The 20,671-nt window shown below is 46.4% G+C and overlaps 1 protein-coding gene across 1 annotated transcript in view; it reads right to left on the bottom strand.

Annotated features, from left to right (window-relative positions):
- Positions 1–20,671, bottom strand: part of INTS6 (integrator complex subunit 6) — a 94,676-nt gene that overhangs the window by 2,135 nt on the left and 71,870 nt on the right. Inside the window, exon 17 of the mRNA XM_067563072.1 lies at positions 12,755–12,848. Within this exon, the coding sequence (XP_067419173.1) occupies positions 12,755–12,848 (94 nt within the window). The remainder of the gene's footprint in view (positions 1–12,754; positions 12,849–20,671) is intronic.

The raw sequence follows: 20,671 nt of genomic DNA, 5'->3' as shown, positions 1-20,671 counted from the left end.
AAAGAAAGTATAAAAATAATGCTGTTAATATTAAACTGACAGTTTAAAGAAATGAACTTTTCAAAACCAGACTTGCTTTGAAAACTTTTCAGTGTCTGTTGCATACATCAGAGGTTCACTGTATATATAACTGTTGTCTCTAGAAGTTCTAGCAAGCTAGTGTCATAGCACAATTATTTATTCTGACCCCCTTTTCCTGTGTGTGTATTAACTGACAAAAACTTCATTAACAGAATCAAGATTACCCAGTGGTGGTATGTGCCTTTCCAGAATCAGCAAATCAGAAATCCAGCAAAACTCAAACCTCTAAAAACCAGGAAATAAAGAATTATCTTTTATGCCAATGCACACTTAAACTCTACCCTCTCTGAGCAAATGCTTCCATAATGCATGTACTCGCATGATGCCTTTGCGGACACTGTAGAACACTCGCAGATGACCAATGCAGGACAGAATTATATTAAACAGGAGGTACCTACACTCAGCCTACTCCATAGAAATATCCCTGCTGCTGAATTTTGCAATTTTAGTCCCTTTTACAAATCCTTTCACCTTTATGCACAGGATGTCATGTAACACTATATTTTCCACTTATCCCTCATTAAACCCACAGACCACTCATATCCCATCTTACTGTTGACAATCCCCATGACAATATGACTGTGCACAGCTACTGACACAACCTTCAGAACTCATTTCTAAAAGGAGGCATATTGTATCTCAGTAGGTACACATGCACCTCTCTCTCTAAATCACACACAAAGAGGGACAAGGAGACAGGCGCAGACCTCCCCAGATCACACATCACAATCATAGCTCTGCCATACTTCTCCAACCAATCCTCCAAACATTCAGTACAGCTACACCTAACAGTGAACACAGCTGGAGAGCATGTAGATAATTCCCATTGGCTACTGCCAGCTCCAGGGAAGCAGAGTTAAGGTTGTGTTTGTATGCACATTAATTCTATATTCCCTGGTTTTCAGAAGTTTGAGTTTCGCTGAACTCTGTTCTAGAAGGGCACAAGATACTATTGAGATAATGCTCAGACTCCCCACTACTGCTCCAACATTCCCTCAATTATACCCATTGTTCTGACTTCAGCTCCTCGCATCCTGCTGCTTTGAAACCTCCCCACCCACAAGCTTCATCCTCCTCAATGCCACTCCATGCCCCTGGCAATGGGGAATTGAGAAGTCCTGGTCATAGGGGGTGGACTTGAAGTGATGTTGGTGACCTTCAGAGTTAAATGTGACCACAATGATTGAATTGGGAGGCAGGGGTGAGATCAGGAATGCCATGTCCTTTGCTGATACATAATATTTCTTGTCTGCCCTCTTGCAAGCTGGTGGGACAGACACAGTGGTCTGCCATATCACCTTAGCAGGGGCCAGTAGAGCCTCATTAACAGGGAGCGCCACTCTGGAGGAAGTGGAGGAATGTAGAATGTCCACCAGCTTTTGGTGTGACTCAGACACCTTTTGTAAAAGTTTTTAGTGTGCCTCTGCCACACTCTGTGCCAAGTCCTGTAACAGTCTAAAGTCATCCGCCATACTTAGTGGAGGGGGCATCACCATCTTGTCAGATGACGCTGATGAGAACTTTAGCCTCTGGTGCCTTCCTTGCTTGCTGGAGGAATTCAGATGCCCTCAAGGCAGTGGCTGAAGGAAGGTACTTTCTCGGCTGTTGGTGGTCCGCACTATAGGTGATGGAGGCTTGTTGCCTTTGGGCCTGCCAGGGGACCCAGTATAGTCACTGTGATGAGAAGGGCCCAGTGGTTGGTACCACAGTTGCCCAAAACAGGGAGGCTATAGGTCAGAAAAGACGGTTAACTTACCTTGTAACTGTTGTTCTTTGAGATGTGTTGCTCATATCCATTCCATTGTAGGTGCATGTGCACCCCTGTGTATGGTTACCGGAATTTTTTTCTGCCTTAGCAGTACTTGTAGGGCTGGCTTCGGCGCCCCTCTGAAGCCCCACGCACATGCTGCGGTACATAAGACTCCGCCGGCCTACGTCCTCTCAGTTCCTTCTTGCCATCAACTCAAACAGCGGGAATGGGGGGGCGGGGTCATGGAATGGACATGAGTGTAACATCTTGAAGAACTACAGTTACAAGGTAAGTAACAGTCTTTTCTTCTTCGAGTGCTTGCTCATTTTGATTCCATTGTAGACTACTTTACAAGCAGTACCTTGGAGGTGGGTTCGGAGTTCACGGATGTGCTGACTGCAGAACCGCCCTGCCGAAGCTGGCGTCGTCCCTTGCCTGCTGAACTATGGCACAGTGGGATGAAAAGGTGTGCACCGATGACCATGTAGCGGCTTTGCATATGTCCTGGATGGGCACTTGCGAAGGAACGCCACAGAAGAGGCCTATGCTCTAGTAGAGTGAGCTGTGACACATCTCGGAAGGGGAACCTTTGCCTGCTCATAGCAGAACCTAATGCAGGAGGTTATCCAAGAGGAGATTTGATGTGAGGACACAGGTAAGCCCTTCATCCTGTTGGCCACTGCCACGAACAGCTGTATGGATCTACGGAACAGTTTCGTTCTCTCGAGGTAGAAAGTCAGTGCTTTGCGCATGTTCAGCATGTGCCACCTCTGCTCATCTTCAGAAGCATGTGGCTTTGGGAAGAACACCGGCAGAAAGATGTCCTGACTAACATGGAATTGTGATACCACTTTGGGCAAAAAGGCCGGGTGGGGCATCAGCTGGACCTTTTCTTTATAAAAGAACATGTAAGGCGGCTCTGAGGTAAGTGCCCTAATCTCAGACACTCTCCTAGCTGAGGCAATGACCACAAGGAAGCTACCTTCCACGACAGCAGCAAAAGGGGGCAGGTAGCCAGGGGCTCGAACGGTGCCCCCGTAAGCCTGGAGAGGACTAAGTTCAGGTCCCATGGGGGTAACGGATCCCTAACCTGGGGGTAAAACCTCTCTGTACCCTTGAGAAACCTAATTGCCATGGCATGGGAGTAGACCGACCTCCCTTGAATCGGAGGATGGAAGGCTGAAATGGCAGCCAGGTGCACCTTCAACGAGGCCATGGCTAGGCCCTGGAGTTTAAGGTACAGGAGGTAGTCCAACACCAACTGGATTGAGGCCTGGTGGGGTGTGACCGCCTGGGCTGCAACCCAGCATGTGAATCTCTTCCACTTGGTTAGATGAGACGCCCAGGTGGAAGGTTTCTTGCTACCCATTAGTATAGCCTGCACCTGAGATGAGCACGCATGTAGGCTCAGCCACTCAGCCTCCATGCCTTCAGGTGCAGGGACTCCAGATCCGGATGCAGGAGCCACCCCCGATCCTGGGAAAGCAGGTTGTGACACTGTGGCAGTTCCAGAGGGGAAGCAACAGACAGCTCCAGGAGCATCGTGAACCAGTGCTGCCTGGGCCACGTGGGTGCTATAAGAATAGCATTCGCCTTGTCCCTTTTGATTTTCAACAGGACCCAGTGGATCGATGGAATGGGAGGGAAGGTATACAGCAGCCTCCCCGATCACGGAAGCATCTGACAGCGCTCCCTCGTTGAGCCCACAAATGGAGCAGAATTGACTGCACTTCTTGACTGAACTTCTTGTTGACCTTGGAAGCGAAGAGTCCACTTGGGGAAACCCCCACCTCCAGAAAATTGTATCGGCTACTGACGGGTGGCAAAGTAAGAACGTCCTGCTGAGCTGGTCCACTGTGGTGTTCTTGATACCCAGGAGGTGAGAAGCCACCAGATGAACATTGTGTTCTATCACCAGGTTCCACAAACTCACTGCCTCCTGACACAGGTCTGGGGAGCAGGCGCCACCCTGCCTGTTGATATAATACATTGCAGCAGTGTTGTCTGTTAGAACCTGGACCACTTTGTCTTTCAGGAAGGGGAGGAACACTCTGCACGCCAAGCAGATCGCCCTGAGCGATCTGATATTCATGTGCAGTTCCTGGTCTTCTCTCGACCAGGTCCCTTGGGTACTCTGACCCAAGCTGATGTGCACCCCCCATCCCAAGTCCAACACGTCTGAGACCAGGGTCACAGAGGGGGCAAAATCTGCAAAGGGGATCCCTTCGTTCACCAACCAGGGGTCTAGCTACCAGCCCAGGGAGGCTAGGACTTGTACGGGCACCATGATCACCTGTCCAGGTGGTGCCTGCTCGGGGGATACGCAGAGGCCAGCCAGAGCTGGAACGGCTTAATTCTCAGACGTGCATGACGCAGCACGTAAATACACGCTACCATATGCCCCAGTAACTGCAGGCAAGTTCGTGCTGTTGTAAGGGGAGAGGCTCGTAGGCCCATAATCAGGCTTGACATTGTCTTGAATCGAGACCGCAGCAGGAATGCCCTCGCCTGCATAGAATCAAGAACAGCCCCAATAAAATCTATCCAGCATGGATTTTTGCTTGTTCACCAGCAGGTCCAGGTGGTGACATGTGGCTTGAACTACTTCTATACTGGTGTGGACCTGGACCTGCGATCTGCCTCTGATCAGCCAGTCGTCCAGGTACGGGTAAATCTGATTCCCTCAACACCTGAGATACGTGGCCACCGCCATCATGCATTTTGTAAATACCCTTGGGGCAGACAATAGGCCAAAAGGGAGGGTATAAACTGGTAGTGGGAACCTCCCACCACAAATTGGAGGAAACACCTGTGTCTGGGGAATATTGAGATATGAAAATATGCTTCATTCAACTTGAGGGTGGCATACCAGTCTCCTGGATCCAAGGAGGGGATGATAGAGGCTCGGGAGACCATGTGGAACTTCAACTTTTTGATGTGCCTGTTTAGCCCGCTCAGGTCCAAGATAGGCAAGAGACCCTCCTTCGCCTCGGGAATGAGGAAGTAGCAGAATTAAAAGCCTCTTCCTTTCATGGCCACTGGAACCTCCTCTACAGCTCCCAGCGCGAAAAGGTTCTCCATTTCTTGCATAAGGAGTTGCTCGTGAGAGGGTCCCTGAAGATAGATAGGAATAGGGAGGTATGTGGAAGGGGGGGAGAAAACTGCAGGGTGTAGCCCACTGCAATGGTCCCCAGAACCCAACGGTTCAAAGTTGTATGGGTCCATGCTGGGAGGAAAGGGGCAAGCTGGTTTTGAAATGGCAGGGAAGCAAGATCCTGGTGTGAGACTGGAAAGTCGTCCTTGTGTGCACCATAAAAACAGTTGGCGCTGGCCACCGGAGCTCCAGGAATGGGCCAGCTGGTTGGCTGAGGAGGAAGACGGGCCTGAACTATGCAGTCTAAAATTTCTCTCTGTTATCTCTCCTCCGGTAGGTCCCAAAACACTGGGCCTGATATCTCGGCTGCTGCTGTTGCTGCTGCGGGCAGGACTGCCTCCTTGCAGCCTACAGCATGTAAAGGCCCAGCGAGCACATGGAGCCCTAGAGTCCTTTAACCCGTGGAGTTTGGCATCAGTCTGTTCAGAGAAGAGTTCATTCCTGTCAAACGGCAAGTCCTGTATGGACGGTTGCATCTCCTGGGACAGACCAAACCACTGTAACCACGAGCAGTGTCGCATGGAGATTGTGGAGGCCATCGACCTCGCAGCTGAGTCAGCCGCATCTGACGCTGCTTGCAGGGCAGCCCTGGCCAGCGACTTGCCCTCCACGAGGAGGGTGGTAAAGTCTGGTGCTCTGCCCCAGAAGCAAGCCTTAACAAAGTGCTTGAGAGAGTCCTAGAAGTTATAATTATACCTCCCTAGCAGCACCTGCTGATTCATGATTCTAAATTGCAGGCTTGCTATAGAATACATTTTCCTCCCAAACATATCCAATTTTTTGTTGTGTTTATTTTTGGGGGTTGTGCTGGGTTGGCCCTGTCTATCCTGTTTGTTGGCAACTGCCACTACCAGGGAACCCAGGGAAGGGTGCATAAACAAGTAGTACTTCTCCGCCCTTCTAGAGGTTGGTGGCAAGGAGGATGGCGTCTGCCACAGGAATTTGATGACCTCGAGAACCCCTTTGTGGACCAGTAGGGCAACCCGCAGCTGCCAGCACATCAAACAGGCTGTGCGATGTTTCTTGAAGCGCCTCAGCTTCTAGTCCCAAATTTGATGCAACCCTCTTGAGGAGCTCCTGATGGGCACGAAAGTCATCCAGAGGAGCTGAGGGCCCTACCGCAACCACCTCATCTGGGGAGAAGGAAGATGACTGACCTCGTGCAAGGGGTGCTGACCGGGAATGGTGTCGAGATGACAACGCTGAATGCCCCTGCCGACGGTGTTCCCTCTCTGGTGATCTGACCAGTAACAGGGAATGCATCCTTGGAGATTGGTGCCTGGATGGAGGGGACCATCTCCTCGGTGACCTAGCTCGTGGGGAAACATGGCAAGGCTCCGGAGAGCTGTGCAGTCATCAAGGGAGTCCCATCGGGGGCTTCTCTTTCAATGCCAGTGCTGTCTTCTCCTGCCCTATCCGGGCAAAGGGGTCGGAGGCAAAGGCAGTGCCATTAAGTTTCTCAGCACTTGAAATGCCTCTGGCATTGATGGCACCACAAGCTGTGAAGAGTCTCTTCCACTCCCCGGAGTCAGAGGAGACTCCGTAAGGGGACTGAGGGCTGTAGGTGGCGAGCTCTGTTCCTGCGGCATCTGTTCAGCCTGATGGTGTGACGGCCCTGTGCTTGACCCCACTTCCTTAGCCTTCTTCGGTGTGTGGGACTGACCCCTCTCTGCATGCTGTTTCTTCTGCTTTCTCTTTGACAGGGAAGCAGAAGGTCGGTGCCGTGGAAGTGCCTGAGGGGCACTCTGAACTGATGCGGCGGCACCGCGAGGGAGCGGGACGGCTCTGAAGCTGGTCTTAAGGAGTTCTCCATCAATAGGGCCTTTAGATGAATTTCCCGTTCCTTCTGCATCTTTGGCCTGAACGCCTTGCAGATATGGCACCTTATGTGATTCCCCCAAGCACTTCAAACAGCTATCGTGGGGGTCACTAAGAAGGAAGGGCTTGCTGCAGGTCTTACAGGGCTTGAAGCCTGGAGATCGGGGCATGCCCCACTGCAGGGCGAAGATCCCTAATGGGACTAAAGCTTAACTATTAAACTATTTATAACTACTTATCTAGAATACACTAAACTACTTCTACTTAACAGCTGCCCAAGAATACTTAAAACTAAAACGTTAAGAGGCACTTGCGGATTAAGCAAGCAATGAACACAGTTCCAGTAACGGTCAGTGGTGGAAAGAAGGAACTGAGGGGTATAGAGCCAGTTGGCGCCTTATGTACCACGGCATGTGTGTTGGACTCTAGGGGGCACCGAAGCCGGCCTTATGGGTACTGCTGAGGGGAAAAATATTCCAGTAACCATGCACAGGGGTGCGCACGCACCTACAATGAACTGACACGAGCAAGCGCTTGAAGAAGGATAGTATGCCCCCGATGTCCATAGTCAAACTGGGATCCATATGGAGGGTGAGAAGAGTGTTAAGGAAGCTAGGTCCTCTTGCTCACTTTTTGATTCCAATGACGAAAAGGGCGGTGCGTCGCAGGAGGTCATAGGTGAGCCAAAGACTCTAGGTGAACTCAGAACTGGAGCCCCGATAGTGAGCAGAGGAAAGTCCGGTGTGTCAGACACCAAAAGATCTGTCGTGCATTGCAAATCTGTTGGTGCAAAGAGGGTCGGATTTGGTGGAGGCTCTCATGCCAAGAGGCTCATACTGATGGAGTCAGAGAGGCAGACCTGATAGCAGGGTCTGTCACTGCCTGGCGTATCGTCAGTGATATCGATGTTGATGACTGTACCCCTTTCCTATATGTTTCTCATGACCCTGTGGGAGCAGTGTCTGCGCCCTTTAGGCATTCTGACTTGTCCTGTTGGTTCAGTACCATGCATGCCCTGAATACCAGAACTAGATGGTTTTGGTGCTGTCAGTACTGATGATACTGACTGATCTGGGGATCATTTTAGGCTCGATCAAAGCTCGCTATTGGGATACACAGACCTTTTTTTAAGAGGCCTTAGTGAGTGGTTCGCAGGCGTCTCTCTGAGCTCACCTCCCTTCGAAGTGAAGTGGAGGGTTGCAGTGAGGGCTCCTGCCATGACACTGGATGTTGAAGGGCTGACTCCATGAGTAGGAGTTTGAGCCTCAGTTCTCTGTCCCTCATGGAAGTGGGCTTCTGTTGCTGAAACAGAATGTTTCTCTCCCAGGCAGCGAACATACTGCAAGTGTCCATCTGTTACTGGGATAGATTCCTTACAACTGAGGTACTTTTTGAAGCCTGGGGAGCCACAGTGGGTCAACAGAAGACAAAATCCTCCTCTTCTCTTCTTTTAGATAAAGATAAAATGTAAACAAAGCAAAGAAAGGAAAAGGAGCTTCAACAGAAGCAAAAAGAGCAATTCTAAGAGAGTTAACGATCCATGAATGGATGGCTTTAGCTCTGTCTATAGCCAGGGGCAGTTGAGAAGGAACTGAGGAAGAATTGCCCATGCACGCTGGCTAACCGTGTGGCAGGTGGGGAGCAGAACATAGATGGGTTGGACGAACTGCTACCATAGTTCTCCGATCAGCAGCGCAGGGACACAGACACACCTACAGTGGAGCACCCATAGGGACACAACTCGAAGAAGAAGTGACTGATATAATGAATTTTCATCTTTGCCAATCTTTACCATGATGTTAAAATTATGGCCAGAGCCCAGTCTCTTATGACCAGTAGGTGAGCAATTCTCAGCATTGGGTTGAAAAGCTGCTCTTGATTTTGATCAACTGATGGGTATTAATCCTTTCCAGCAGCTGTCCAGTTATGAATGGCCCTTCTTCTCCAGCTAGGGCATTAATGTTGTCTAGGTTGATAACCTGCGATCTATGCCTTGCTGTAATTACTAACAGCCATTTCTTAAGACTCTGGATGCAGAAGGTGGATCAGAAGGAAGAGTCTTGTATAGGAATTGTCAATTCTCGTACATAAATGCTCTCTTTATCTTTGTCATCCTGAGGATTTTGTTAGTTTTGAGGATATTCTATCAAGGTTCCCTTGGAAGCTTCTGCTTCAGATTTTTTGCTCTGCTGGGGGAACAGTCCTTTCTTGGATAGCGTTTGTATTGACAACAATAAATGTATTGCTATGCTAGTTTTGATGCCTCTCCACATTGTCAGCTACTATTTCCTCTGTTTCTCCAAACAGCTTCTCACTTGTATCTGTTTAGGATGACTGACTGCTATTTATGGGTGTAACAGCTTCCTTGTAGCTACCACATTAGAAGCCACTGCTCTTCTCACAATTCATTTCAGGGGTTTGACCAGGACAAAAACCAGAGATGTTTCATTCCAAGCAGGGATTATACCTTTAGATGACGTAGCACTTGCACGCCACCAACTAGGCTTTCCTTACTAAAACATATGAAACAATTTTGGTCTGAATAGATATAGTCAGGGTTTGAAATTATGGGTCAGTCTTTTTTGGAAAGAAGTCCCCTTCTGAAGGCATGAGTGTCTAATTGGTGGAGCTACTTCTGCACCAAACTTTGGAAATTTGTTTTTATACATTTTAATTTAACATTTGGTTTTAATCAGAAGTCATTATTCAGATCTTATGTCCTCAGAAGAGGCTTCTATGGGAAACTGTATCTAATTATGCTTGAGTTGAAAGGAAAGATCTTGTATTAATGCGTTCCTTCAACCCAGTGGCATCCTGTCCCACAAACTTTTTGGGGTGTGTGTTTGATGGCGAATGTGTGGTATTTGCTTGTGCTGTTTACAAGGGAAGGTAGCATGCTGTTCACCCTGGCCTGAGGACCACAAAGAGGAGGGGTACTGGTAAAAATACCTTGATTTGATTGTGGAAGTAATTTGCTAGATGTCCCAAGAAGCCTGAAAGGTTGCCTGCCTCCTCCTCCACTCTGGCTAGCACCAAAAGAGTGACTTCATACCACTTGGGGCTTTGTTCAGTAAATCAGGAGTTGTTTTGAACAAGGGAGGTGATTTCTCATTTACAGCTTCATAGGGAGTGGAATCCTCATATGCCTCTAGTCTGGCCAGTCAGCCTGAAATGCCCCTTACACTTTAATGTGGAGCCAGTCTGTGGAATAGGAGAGGGCTAGAGAGAGACCCATTCCTGCCTTTCAGACTTCCTGTTCCTGGCTGATGAACAGAAGGCACAACTCCCATTCTGCTGATGCCTGAAACCCAAGCCCCTTTTCCTGGCAGAGCAAAGGACACTGGGCTGAAAGCCAAACAGGTATAATTTCCATTACACTGCAGCCTGAGAAAAGGCTTCACAAGCACAGCAGTAACAGGCTTCTCTACATGCTTCAGGGTGCGGGAGGGCTAGTGAGCTTAATAGGAGCATTGAGAAATCTTCTGAGAGAAGAGAAAAGCCCCCAAAACACTCCTTCAGGGAGAGAAGGAAAAGGAGAAGGGGTCTAACCCTGATTTTCAACCCACTTGTTCAATACCAACTGCTGCCTTGAAAAGGTAATATCTACTTTTGCCTTTTTGGAACCCAGAGGTCTAAGGTTTGCAAGACTTACTCCACAGCAACATAAAAAACTTCTGGTTCCACAGTGGGAGGAATGGGAGCTGGGCAGGAGCCCTGCTTCTTTTGTTAGGGAGCTGCAGACCTACTTAAGTAACTGGGGGAACTTTTAATCCTTTCAGGAGTTTTTACCTTCTGGCCTGGGACTGCTGCAGGATTTTCCCCATCCAGGGGGCCAAAAGTGTCCTTTAATTCTCTCCAAAAAATGCTCAGGAGCTCCTGAACAGGCTTTTCTGCACTAGATTCATGGCTCCTCAGAGCAAAGGATAGGGACTGACATGCTGGTCCAACCCTGTGCCCTCGCAATGTAAGGGTCACCTGGTTGTAAGAAGCCTGTAAATGCTGCGTCATGTAAGGAACACTGCTTAGATTAGCCCAGTGTTTGCTGGACATTTCTGCCGTACATGGGGGGATTGGGGGATGTGTGGGACAAAAGACGAGTCTCAGAGAGGAGATGCTGCAGTGGCAGATCCAGGTGATAGAAACCACGATGCTGCCAAAACCAGATCAAGGGGAGGAGGAGAAGGGAGAAAGGAAGAATACAGACGTTACTGCATGAAAACAAAGGAATAAAATAGTCATGAGATACTGAACTGCCAACTTGTTCCACCACTGAAGGCAGAAAATCAGGTGACCTAAACTGAAGGGCAAAACTTGTTGCTGAAGGCTCCAGCAACACTAGATCACCTCCACATTCTGTTGGTTGGGGGTGTTAACCCATTAGTGATGAAGGAGGAGAGAAACCATGCAACATCTTTAAGACACTAATTCTGAATGAACATCTCTTCAAGCCTAACTAAGGGCTGCAAGAGATCCTGACACCATTAGAATTGGCATGATTTCACTGTGTTGGGAAGATGAGGAAATAAGTACAATGCATAGACCTCCATACACCTTACAACACACACCTCTGAAGGGGGATTTCAAGATGGAGACAGACTGAGGAAGAGCATTGCCAGTGTATCTGCAACTACATTAATCTACTGGCTTTAACCCACATCTATGGGTGGCACAGCAAGGCATAGAAGGTAGGGGGACTGTGCAGGTGCTCCATGAACTGTTCGCATGGTTACAGAGACAGGGAAGAGTGTACCCACACCTTATCTACAATATGCACAGGGACCAAGATTTTGCTCACCACTCACCAAAGCTATCTAACCTCTGACTAAGGACAGATCTACACTACATCTTAAGTCAATCTAACTTACATCGCTCAGGAGTATGAAAAAGACATCCCCTGAGCGACTCAAGTTATAGTGACCTAAGTGCTGTCCATACCAACACTATGTCAGAGAGACGCTCTCCTACTGGCAATGGGCGTCTTCACCAGATGTGCTGTAATGCTTCTAGTGTAGACCTGCCCTAAGGAAGTGTAGATTTAACTCCTTCTGGAGGAAGTCAACATGCGGAGTAGGAGAACATCTTTCTGGAACAAGATGAATGATGCTCCCATCTCAAAGTATTTAAGGCCAGATCCCGAGTTGGTATAAAGATGGTAACAGCTCCACTGGCATTAATGAGTTTATGTTGATTTAAGTCATCTGACAACCTGGCCCACAGTCTTTATAATACACAGTTCCTTTGAGATGGGAAACTCATTCAAATTCATCCTTCAGCAGTGCAATGCTCCACATTGTGGAGGAGGACTGATTCTCCCCCATTTTGCATTATTCTTGCCACATAGGATGTGTCTACACAGATATTTACTGCTCAGCAAGCTGGGATATAAATCTACAGTGCACTAGCTTGCCATACAGTAACTGGCTGTGTGGACACTGCCATTGCATACTATGGCACTTTTTCAAATAGCAGTAGGTCAAAGCACACTACAGCAGTTTTAATGTACAGTAGCAGGGTCCACATGGCCAGTTAGCAAATAGCAAGCTGATGCACTAGATAGTCACACTGCAGTTTGCTAGATTTACGTGGATTTAGCTATTTCCTGCTTCTAACACCTTCACTCATCATTTCCAAGACATTAAACTGAAAAGTGCAGAAAAGAGCTGAATTTGTACAAGAGGCTTGAAACTCTCCCAGCCCCCCAAAGAATTACATAGAACTGGATGAACTAGAACAGAACAGATTTCCTCAGTGCCTTTTGCCTGTAATTTAAAGCATTTGAGTGGTCAATTTCTAGGATAAGCTAATCAAAATGTGACCACCAGTTACAAATGTGAGGGTCTCAAGCAGACATATATAGTAAGCAATGGACATACCTTTGACTACATATAGCACATTGGTATTATTTTACAAGATTTTTAGCTCCTCAGTAAAATTAGAATTTAGCTACATACCTTGAAGCTTCTTTAATAACATTCTGTAAAAATATTAGTCGTGTTTGTAAACTGCCTTGTACATGCTTCAGTAAAAAGAAGATTCTTTCATATTCTTAAAAAATAAAGCAAAAAAGTTTATTAGGTGAAATCTACACAGATTTATTTATTCGTTGCAACACCATACTTTATAAGCATCATTGCAAGTTTCATTCAGCTTTTGTACAGCTTAAGTAATGGTACTGTGTTTGTATTAAATAGGCAAGCAAACATTTGGAGGTTACTTACCTGTAACCGGAGGTTCTTCGAAATGTGTGGTCCCTGTCTGTATTCCACACATAGGATACACAAGCGCATCATGAGCCTGAGTCTGGAATTTTTATTGCAAGTAGTGTCCGTTGGCCTGGGCATGCGCCATAGCTCTCCTCCTGCTCTGAATGAGGGCATAAAAGGTGGTGCTAGCAGATGCCTCTCCAGTTTCCCATTCTTACCGCAATTCAAACAATCCGCTGAATAGGGGACGGAGGACAGGTAGTAAATACAGACAGGGACCACACTACTCAAAGAACTCCCATTACAGGTAATTAACCTCCATTTCTTTGAGTGATAATCCCTATGTGTACTCCGCATATGGGTGATTAACAAACAGTATTCTTATGGGGGGAGGGGGGGGGGAGGTGAGGATGCAGTAGTGATACGTGATTGTAATATTACTTTCCCCACAGCTGTATCTGCAGTTGACAACCGGACCAGAGCATAATATCTCATTAAGATATACAAAGAGCTCCAAGTAGCTGCCCTCAATATCTCTAGGAAGGGTACTCGGGTCTCAATGAGGAAGCTGAAGTAGCTTGTCCTCTAGTGGAATGAGCCCTCTTAGCCCCTCCAGAAGGGGACATGAGCTAGTTGGTAACAAAGGGCAATACAAACAAGCCAAGATCAATTCTGAAAGTCTCTGCACCAATATAGCTTGATCCCTTGATTGCTCTGCTATGGAAACAAATTGTTGAGATGTTTTTCTGACATCCTTTTTTCTTTGCAGATAAAAGGCCAGAACCCTTCTAGATGTCTAGAGAATACAGCTGTCTCTTTTCATCTGACACACACAGTTTTGGAAAAAATACTGGTAAGGGGCTTACCTGGGCTCATATGAAACCCAGAAACTACCTTAGAAACAAATTTATGGTGTGGGGTCATAGCAAGACCTTTTCTTTATAAAAGGAAGCATGTGGTGGGTCTGCCACAAGTGCTCTCAGTTCACCGACTCTTCTGGCTAATGTTAAGGCTATTAGAATCATAGAATATTAGAGTTGGAAGGGACCTCAGGAGGTCATCTAGTCCAAACCCCTGCTCAAAGCAGGACTAACCTCAGCTATATCATCCCAACCAGGGCTTTGTCAAGCCTCAGCTTAAAAACCTCTAAGGATGGAGATTCCACCACCTCCTTAGGTAACCCATTCCAGTGCTTCACCACCTCCTAGTAAAAAACTTTTTCCTAATGTCCAACCTAGACCTCCCGCCCTGCAACTTGAGACCGTTGCTCCTTGTTCTGTCATCTGCCACCACTGAGAACAGCCTAGCCCCATCCTCCCTGGAACTCCCTTTCAGGTAGTTAAAGGCTGCTATCAAATCCCCCCCTCATTCTTCTCTTTTGCAGACTAAACAAGCCCAGTACCCTCAGCCTCTCCTCATAAGTCCTGTGCTCCAGCCTCCTAATCATTTTGGTTGCCCTCCGCTGGACTCTCTCCAACTTGTCCACAACCTTTTTGTAGTGGGGGGCCCAAAACTGGACACAATATTTTAAATGCGGCCTCACCAATGCCGAATAGAGGGGAATAATCACTTCCCGTGACCTGCTGACAATGCCCCTCCTAATGCAGCCCAATATGCTATTAGCCTTCTTGACAACCAGGGCACACTGCTGACTCATATCCAGCTTTTTATCCACTGTTACCCCCAGGTCCTTTTCTGCAGAGCTGCTGCCCAGCTCGTCGGTCCCCAGTCTATAGAAAGGCCACCTTCATGGACAGATCAGCCATAGAGCATGTGGCTAAAGGCTCAAAGGAGGGGATTAATGAGTGATGATAAAACAAAACTGAAGCCCCACTGAAGTCTGAACTTCACCAATGGTGGAAAGGATCTGAGAATCTCTGTGAATATTATATGGTTATCCACCAGAGGACAGAAAATAGTGATTGCTGCTAAATACACTCACAGAGAACTGAGCACAAGACCCAAAGACTTACGGGTAAGTAAACACTCTAAGATAGCAGGGATCCCAGTGGATTCTGGAGACAAGTTGTGTTGGTAAGCCCAAGAGGAGAAATGTTTCCATTTTGCTGAGTAACGGCTTCTTGTAGTCTTTTCCGCTTTGGTTAAGGATGGATTGCACCCTTTCAGAACATGAGTGCTCTAATTTCTGATGCCCATCCAAACAACTGGTCTTGAGTTGCAGCAGTCCCCGACTGGGCACTTGAACCTGCCCTCGTGCTTTGTTAGAAGGTCTAGCAACATGGGGATGTTCATGAGTCAGTGAACGGAGAGCTTCAGCAGATCCGTAAACCAGAAATGAATCAGTCAGTTGGGCATAATCAGGATGACTTGAACTTTATCTTGATGGATCTTCTGCAGAACCTGTGGTACCAGAGGGCTGGGAGGGAAGGCATACCCCCAGCGACCCTTCCATGACATCAGTAGGGCATCTGCCATCAAGCCCAGAACATGAGTTTGCATCCCTGACCATCTTGGTTAATAGCCATTAATGGACTTATCTTCCATGAACTTATCTAATTCTTTTTTGAACCCTGTTACAGTTTGCGCCTTTACAACATCCCCTGGCAACAAGTTCCACAGGTTGATTGTGCGCTGTGTGAAGAAGTACTTCCTTTTTTATTTGTTTGAAACCTGCTGCCTATTAATTTTATTGGGAGACCTCTAGGTCTTGTGTTATGTGAAGGGATAAATAACATTTCCTTATTCACTTTCTCCACACAATTCATGATTTTATAGACCTCTATCATATTCTTTCCCCACTCCCTACCCCAGTCATCTCTTTTCCAAGCTGAATAGCCCCAGTCTTTTTAATCTCTCCTCACATGGAAGTTGTTCCTCCATATCCGTAATCATTTTTGTTGCCCTTCTCTGTACCTTTTCCATTTCTAATATATCTTTTTGAGATAGGGTGACCAGAACTGCACACTGTATTTAAGGTGTGGGTTTATATAGTGGTAGTATGCTATTTACTATCTTATTATCTATCCCCTCTCTAATCGTTCCTAACATTGTTAGCTCTTTTTGACTGCTGCTGCACATTAAGCAGATGTTTTCAGAGAACTATCCACAATGACTCCAAGATCTCTTTCTTGAGTTGTAACAGCTAATTTAGATCCCATCATTTTGTATGTATAATTGGCATGTTTTCCATTACTTCGCACCTTTATCAACAGTGAATTTAATCTATCATTGCCCAGTCACCCAGGTCTGTGAGATTTCTTTTTAACTCTTCACAGTCGGCCTTGGACTTAATTATCTTGAATAATTTTGTAACATCTGCAAATTTTGCCACCTCACTGTTTTCCCCTTTTTCCAGATCATTTATGAATATGCTGAACAGCCCTGGTCCCAGTACAGATCCCTGGGCAGCACCGCTATTTATACCTCTCTCCATTCTGAAAACTGACCATTTATTCCTATGCTTTGTTTCCTGTCTTTGAACCAATTACTCATCCATGACAGGATCTTCCTTCTTATCCCATGACAGCTTACTTTGTTTAAGAGCCATTGGTGAGGGACCTTGTAAAAGCCTTTCTATAAGTCCAAGTACACTCTATCCACTGGATCATGCTAGTCCACATGTTTGTTGACCCCCTCAAAGAATTCTAATACATAGGTGAGGTCTGATTTCCCTTTACAAAATTCATGTTCATTCTTCACCAACGAATTCTGCTCATCTATGTATTTGATAATTCTGTTCTTTACAATAGTTTCAACCAATTTGCCTGGTACTGAAGTTAGGTTTATTGGCCTGAAATTGCCAGGATTGCTTCTGGAGCCTTTTTAAAAATTGGCATCACATTAGCTATCCTCCAGTTATCTGATATAGAAGCAGATTTAAATGATAAGTTACATACCCAGTCAGTAGTCCTGCAATTTTATATTTGAGTTCAATTAGGACTCTTGGGTGAATACTATCTGTTCGTGGTGACTTATTACTGTTTAATTTATTAATTTGCTCCAAACCTGCACTACTAGCACCTCAATCTGGGACAGATCCTCAGATTTGTCACCTAAAAAGAATGGCTCAGGATTGGGAATCTCCCTCACATCCTCTGCAGTGAAGACCGATGCGAAGTATTCATTAAGGTTCTTCACAATGGCTTTGTCCTCAAGTGGTCTTTTATCACCTTTGTCATCCTGTGGCTCCACTGACTGACCGTATGCATGATAGTGCTCTTGGCCTGAAAACTCTTGAGGTAGATATGCTCTTTCTGTGATCAGGTCCAGTCTTGCCACTATCAAATTTATGAACCTTTTGGGGGTCAATGTGGACTTTTTGTGATTGATGAAGACACCCCCGGAAGGCAGAAGGCTGAGCAGAACCACTGTACTCCTCGTTGGAACTGTCCATCAGAAGCCATTCGTCAAGGTAAAGGATGACTGTAAATCACTCTCTTCTCGTTCTTGTTGCCACTACTGAAAAAACATTTGTAAAGACCTTGGGGGTGCTGTAACTCAATCAAAGGGGAGGACTCCGAATTGGTAATGTTCTTGACCAAAGAGGAATCTCCTGTGGGCTCAGAGGATGTCTATGTGAAAATATGAGTCTCACCTCGAGAGCCACAAACCATGCATCCTTCCTCCCATGAGGGAATTATTGATGCCAAAGATTTATGTTGAATTTTAGTTTTTGAATGAACCTGTTCAGTTGTCTCAGATCAAGAACTCGCTTCCATCCCCCATACTTCTTGGGGATCAGGAAGTAAGAGGTTTAAAATACTTTTCCTTGATGTTGAGGTGGAACCATTTCAATGGATTCCTTGAGGACAAGGGAGTTTACTTCTTATCATAGAATCTCACTATGAGAATGCTCCTTGAAAAGGAACCTGGGAAGGGGGTTTGTGGGTAAGAAGTATCAGAAACAATCAGGTAACTGCTCTGAATAATCTTCTTTCCCCATTTGTCTGTAGTTAGGGCCCTGCAGTTGTTTTGCAAATTGGGTAAGGTGGCCTCTGAATATCAGAGAAGGGGAATGAAGTGGCATCAGTAAAGAGACATGGATCCTATCAAAAGAAACTCTTTGCTTGGGGATTAGAGTATAATGTGATGGTAGATGCTGAGGTCCTGGGTCTATAAACTTTCTGTCTTTTGTATGGTGGCTCCTTAAGATGTTTGTGGAAAAATGGCTGAGGAGGCCTTGTCCTATAGTCATGTCTATGATGTTTTCTCTTAGGGGCAGGGGTATAAATGATCAGTGAGTGAAACATCACTGAGGGAGTAGAGAGACTCATCCATCTTCTTGTGGAATAGGAGGACAGAATTGAAGGGCAGATCTTGGATGGTACTCTGCACCTCTCTAAGGAAACCAGAGGATTGTTACCATGAGTCTCTCTTCATAATGGAGCCGTAGCCATTCCCCTACATGCAATATCTGCTGCACCCACTACAGCTTGGAGGGAAGCTTTCACCACCAATCTGCCCCCCATCCACTAAGGCCTAGAATCAGGCTCTCCTCAGGAAGCTTTTCCTTCAATTCTAAAAACTTATAATTAATAAAATTATATTTGGCAAAGAGGGCCTGATAATTTGAGATCCTGAATTGTAGGGAAGTGGAAAAGACTACCTTTCTCCCTAGGAGATTGATTCATTTGTGTCCCTTATCAAAGGGAGTAGCCTTTGGGTTGCTTGGACTGTTCTGTAACTGCCTGCACCACCAAAGAGTTCAGCGGTGGGTGAGAAAACAAAAACTCCCCCCTTGGATGGAACAAAGCAGTGCTTCTCTGCCCTCTTTGGGTTGGGAGCACAAGAAGCAGCAGTGTGCCAAACCATCTTTGCTGGGTCCATGATGGTCTTATTTATTGGGAGAGCCACTAAAGTGGAACCAGAAAGCTGCAGAATGTCTATTAAATTATGCTTAGGTTCCTGGACTTCCTCAAGCTGAATCAATAGCTCTGCAGCTACCCTGAACATGAGCTCTTGATATTGTTTCAAGTCCTCAGGCAGAGACGGAAAATAGAATAACCGCTTCATCTGGTGAATTCAAGATTGCTGCCAGAACCATCAGAACCATCTGATCCAGCTCACCTTCCCCTTCCAAATATTCCAGTGTGGTTGCGGATGACCAGGCAATGGCAAGTAGGACTCCTGCACCAATCCTGGGTGTCTAGGGGAAGGAATCCAGAGTACTCACAGTAGGATGGATCAACAGGTAGAGGAGGACCCTATGACATAGGATACCACCTGTTTCTTGGCCAATCTTATCTAGTTGGAGGTTGGAGCCACCACATTCTGGGGCTCTAGTCTCATGCCACCTCTGCCTAATGCTGCACAGACTCCTGAGGAGCCTAGATTCATGCAAAGAGAAAGCCTGATCCTTTATCTCCTGCCAAACAGTACTGATGGCTGTTTCTCAAGGCTGGCAGCTGGGATGGGAGAACAACTCTGCCTCATCGAGACAGGTTTTTCCTCTGGTGTATCAACACCCCAGAATAGAGACAAAACCAATAAAAGAGATGAATGAGACAAGGAAAAACAAAGATGTCCTCTGGGGAGATGTAGGTTTCTGATCGCCCCAGGGGACAAGGAGAGTCCATTGGCAGAGCTGTCAGAACTGGAGCTTCTCTGATCATTGTGGTGGTTAGCTCTCTCCAGAGCCACATTGCTACTGGTACTGCATCAACTCCAAATGTGGATGAGAGCACCAGGCGCTATTTATCCCAAGTCTTCATCATCAGACCCAATATTGGAAGTCAGATCCATATCTTTATGCCCTTCCTTCTCCAGTTGAGAATATTTACTCAGACATAAATCCTCAGCACCAGTGTGTACCAGCTCTCCTGACTTTGACTGTGTTGGGGAGGGATCCTCTCTCTTCGGGGCAGTTTTAGATGAAGATGGCTTGTTTCTATGTCTATGAGAGTGCCCTTTGGAGTCATGTGAAACCGTCTCCTCGGGGTTAATGGTTTTAGCCTCTGCTACCGAGCTCGTGCTTGGAGGGATGTTGCCTGCTTGGTGAGATGAGGTATGGATGCGTTTGGGGCTTCTCGCCTTCTCCATGAGATGTTTTCTGAGTTTCAGTTCCTGACCCTCATGAGTTCTGGAAGGAAAAGAGCAGCAGATGCTGCACTTGGCAGAAATATAAGCCTCACCCAAACAGCAGAGGCAATGTTAATGTTAGTTGCTCACCAAAAAACAGCAAGGGCAGGAAACAGTTTTTGAACCCCAAAACCCTGGGCATAATCCCAGGCTTCTTGGGGGGAAAAGTCACCAGGTGGGGAAGAAAATAGGGAAAAATACTATGTAACTATATTATGAAGACTATATTATTAAGACTACTAAAGCTAACTATATACAATAGCTTACAGCAATGACAATTAAAAAAAGGAGCTGAGGACACAAAATATTCTGACTCAGACCATGCGGTGGTAAGGAGGATCTGGAGAGGTGCTGGCCCACACCACCTTTTATGCCCTCATTTTGGCACAAAAGGAGAGCTATGGTGCACATGCAGGCCAACAGACACTGCTTGTAAAAAAATTCCAGACTCAATCTTATGGTGCACATGCTTATCCCACTTGTAGAATACACATAGGGACCATCACTCGAAGGAAAATTACAAGTTATTTGTCAACTTCAATGTAAAAGCCAAGGATACTGTCAAAGAATCGGATACTTATATGTGAAGAAAATAAACACAGATATAGTCCTATTTCACCCATTTAC

The sequence above is a fragment of the Emydura macquarii genome, unplaced genomic scaffold, assembly GCF_026122565.2.
Source record: "Emydura macquarii macquarii isolate MOO-44397 ecotype Brisbane River unplaced genomic scaffold, CSIRO-AGI_Emac_v2 contig_2473, whole genome shotgun sequence".
In the NCBI taxonomy this organism is placed as follows: domain Eukaryota; kingdom Metazoa; phylum Chordata; order Testudines; family Chelidae; genus Emydura; species Emydura macquarii.
This window is presented reverse-complemented; position numbering and strand designations above follow the sequence as displayed.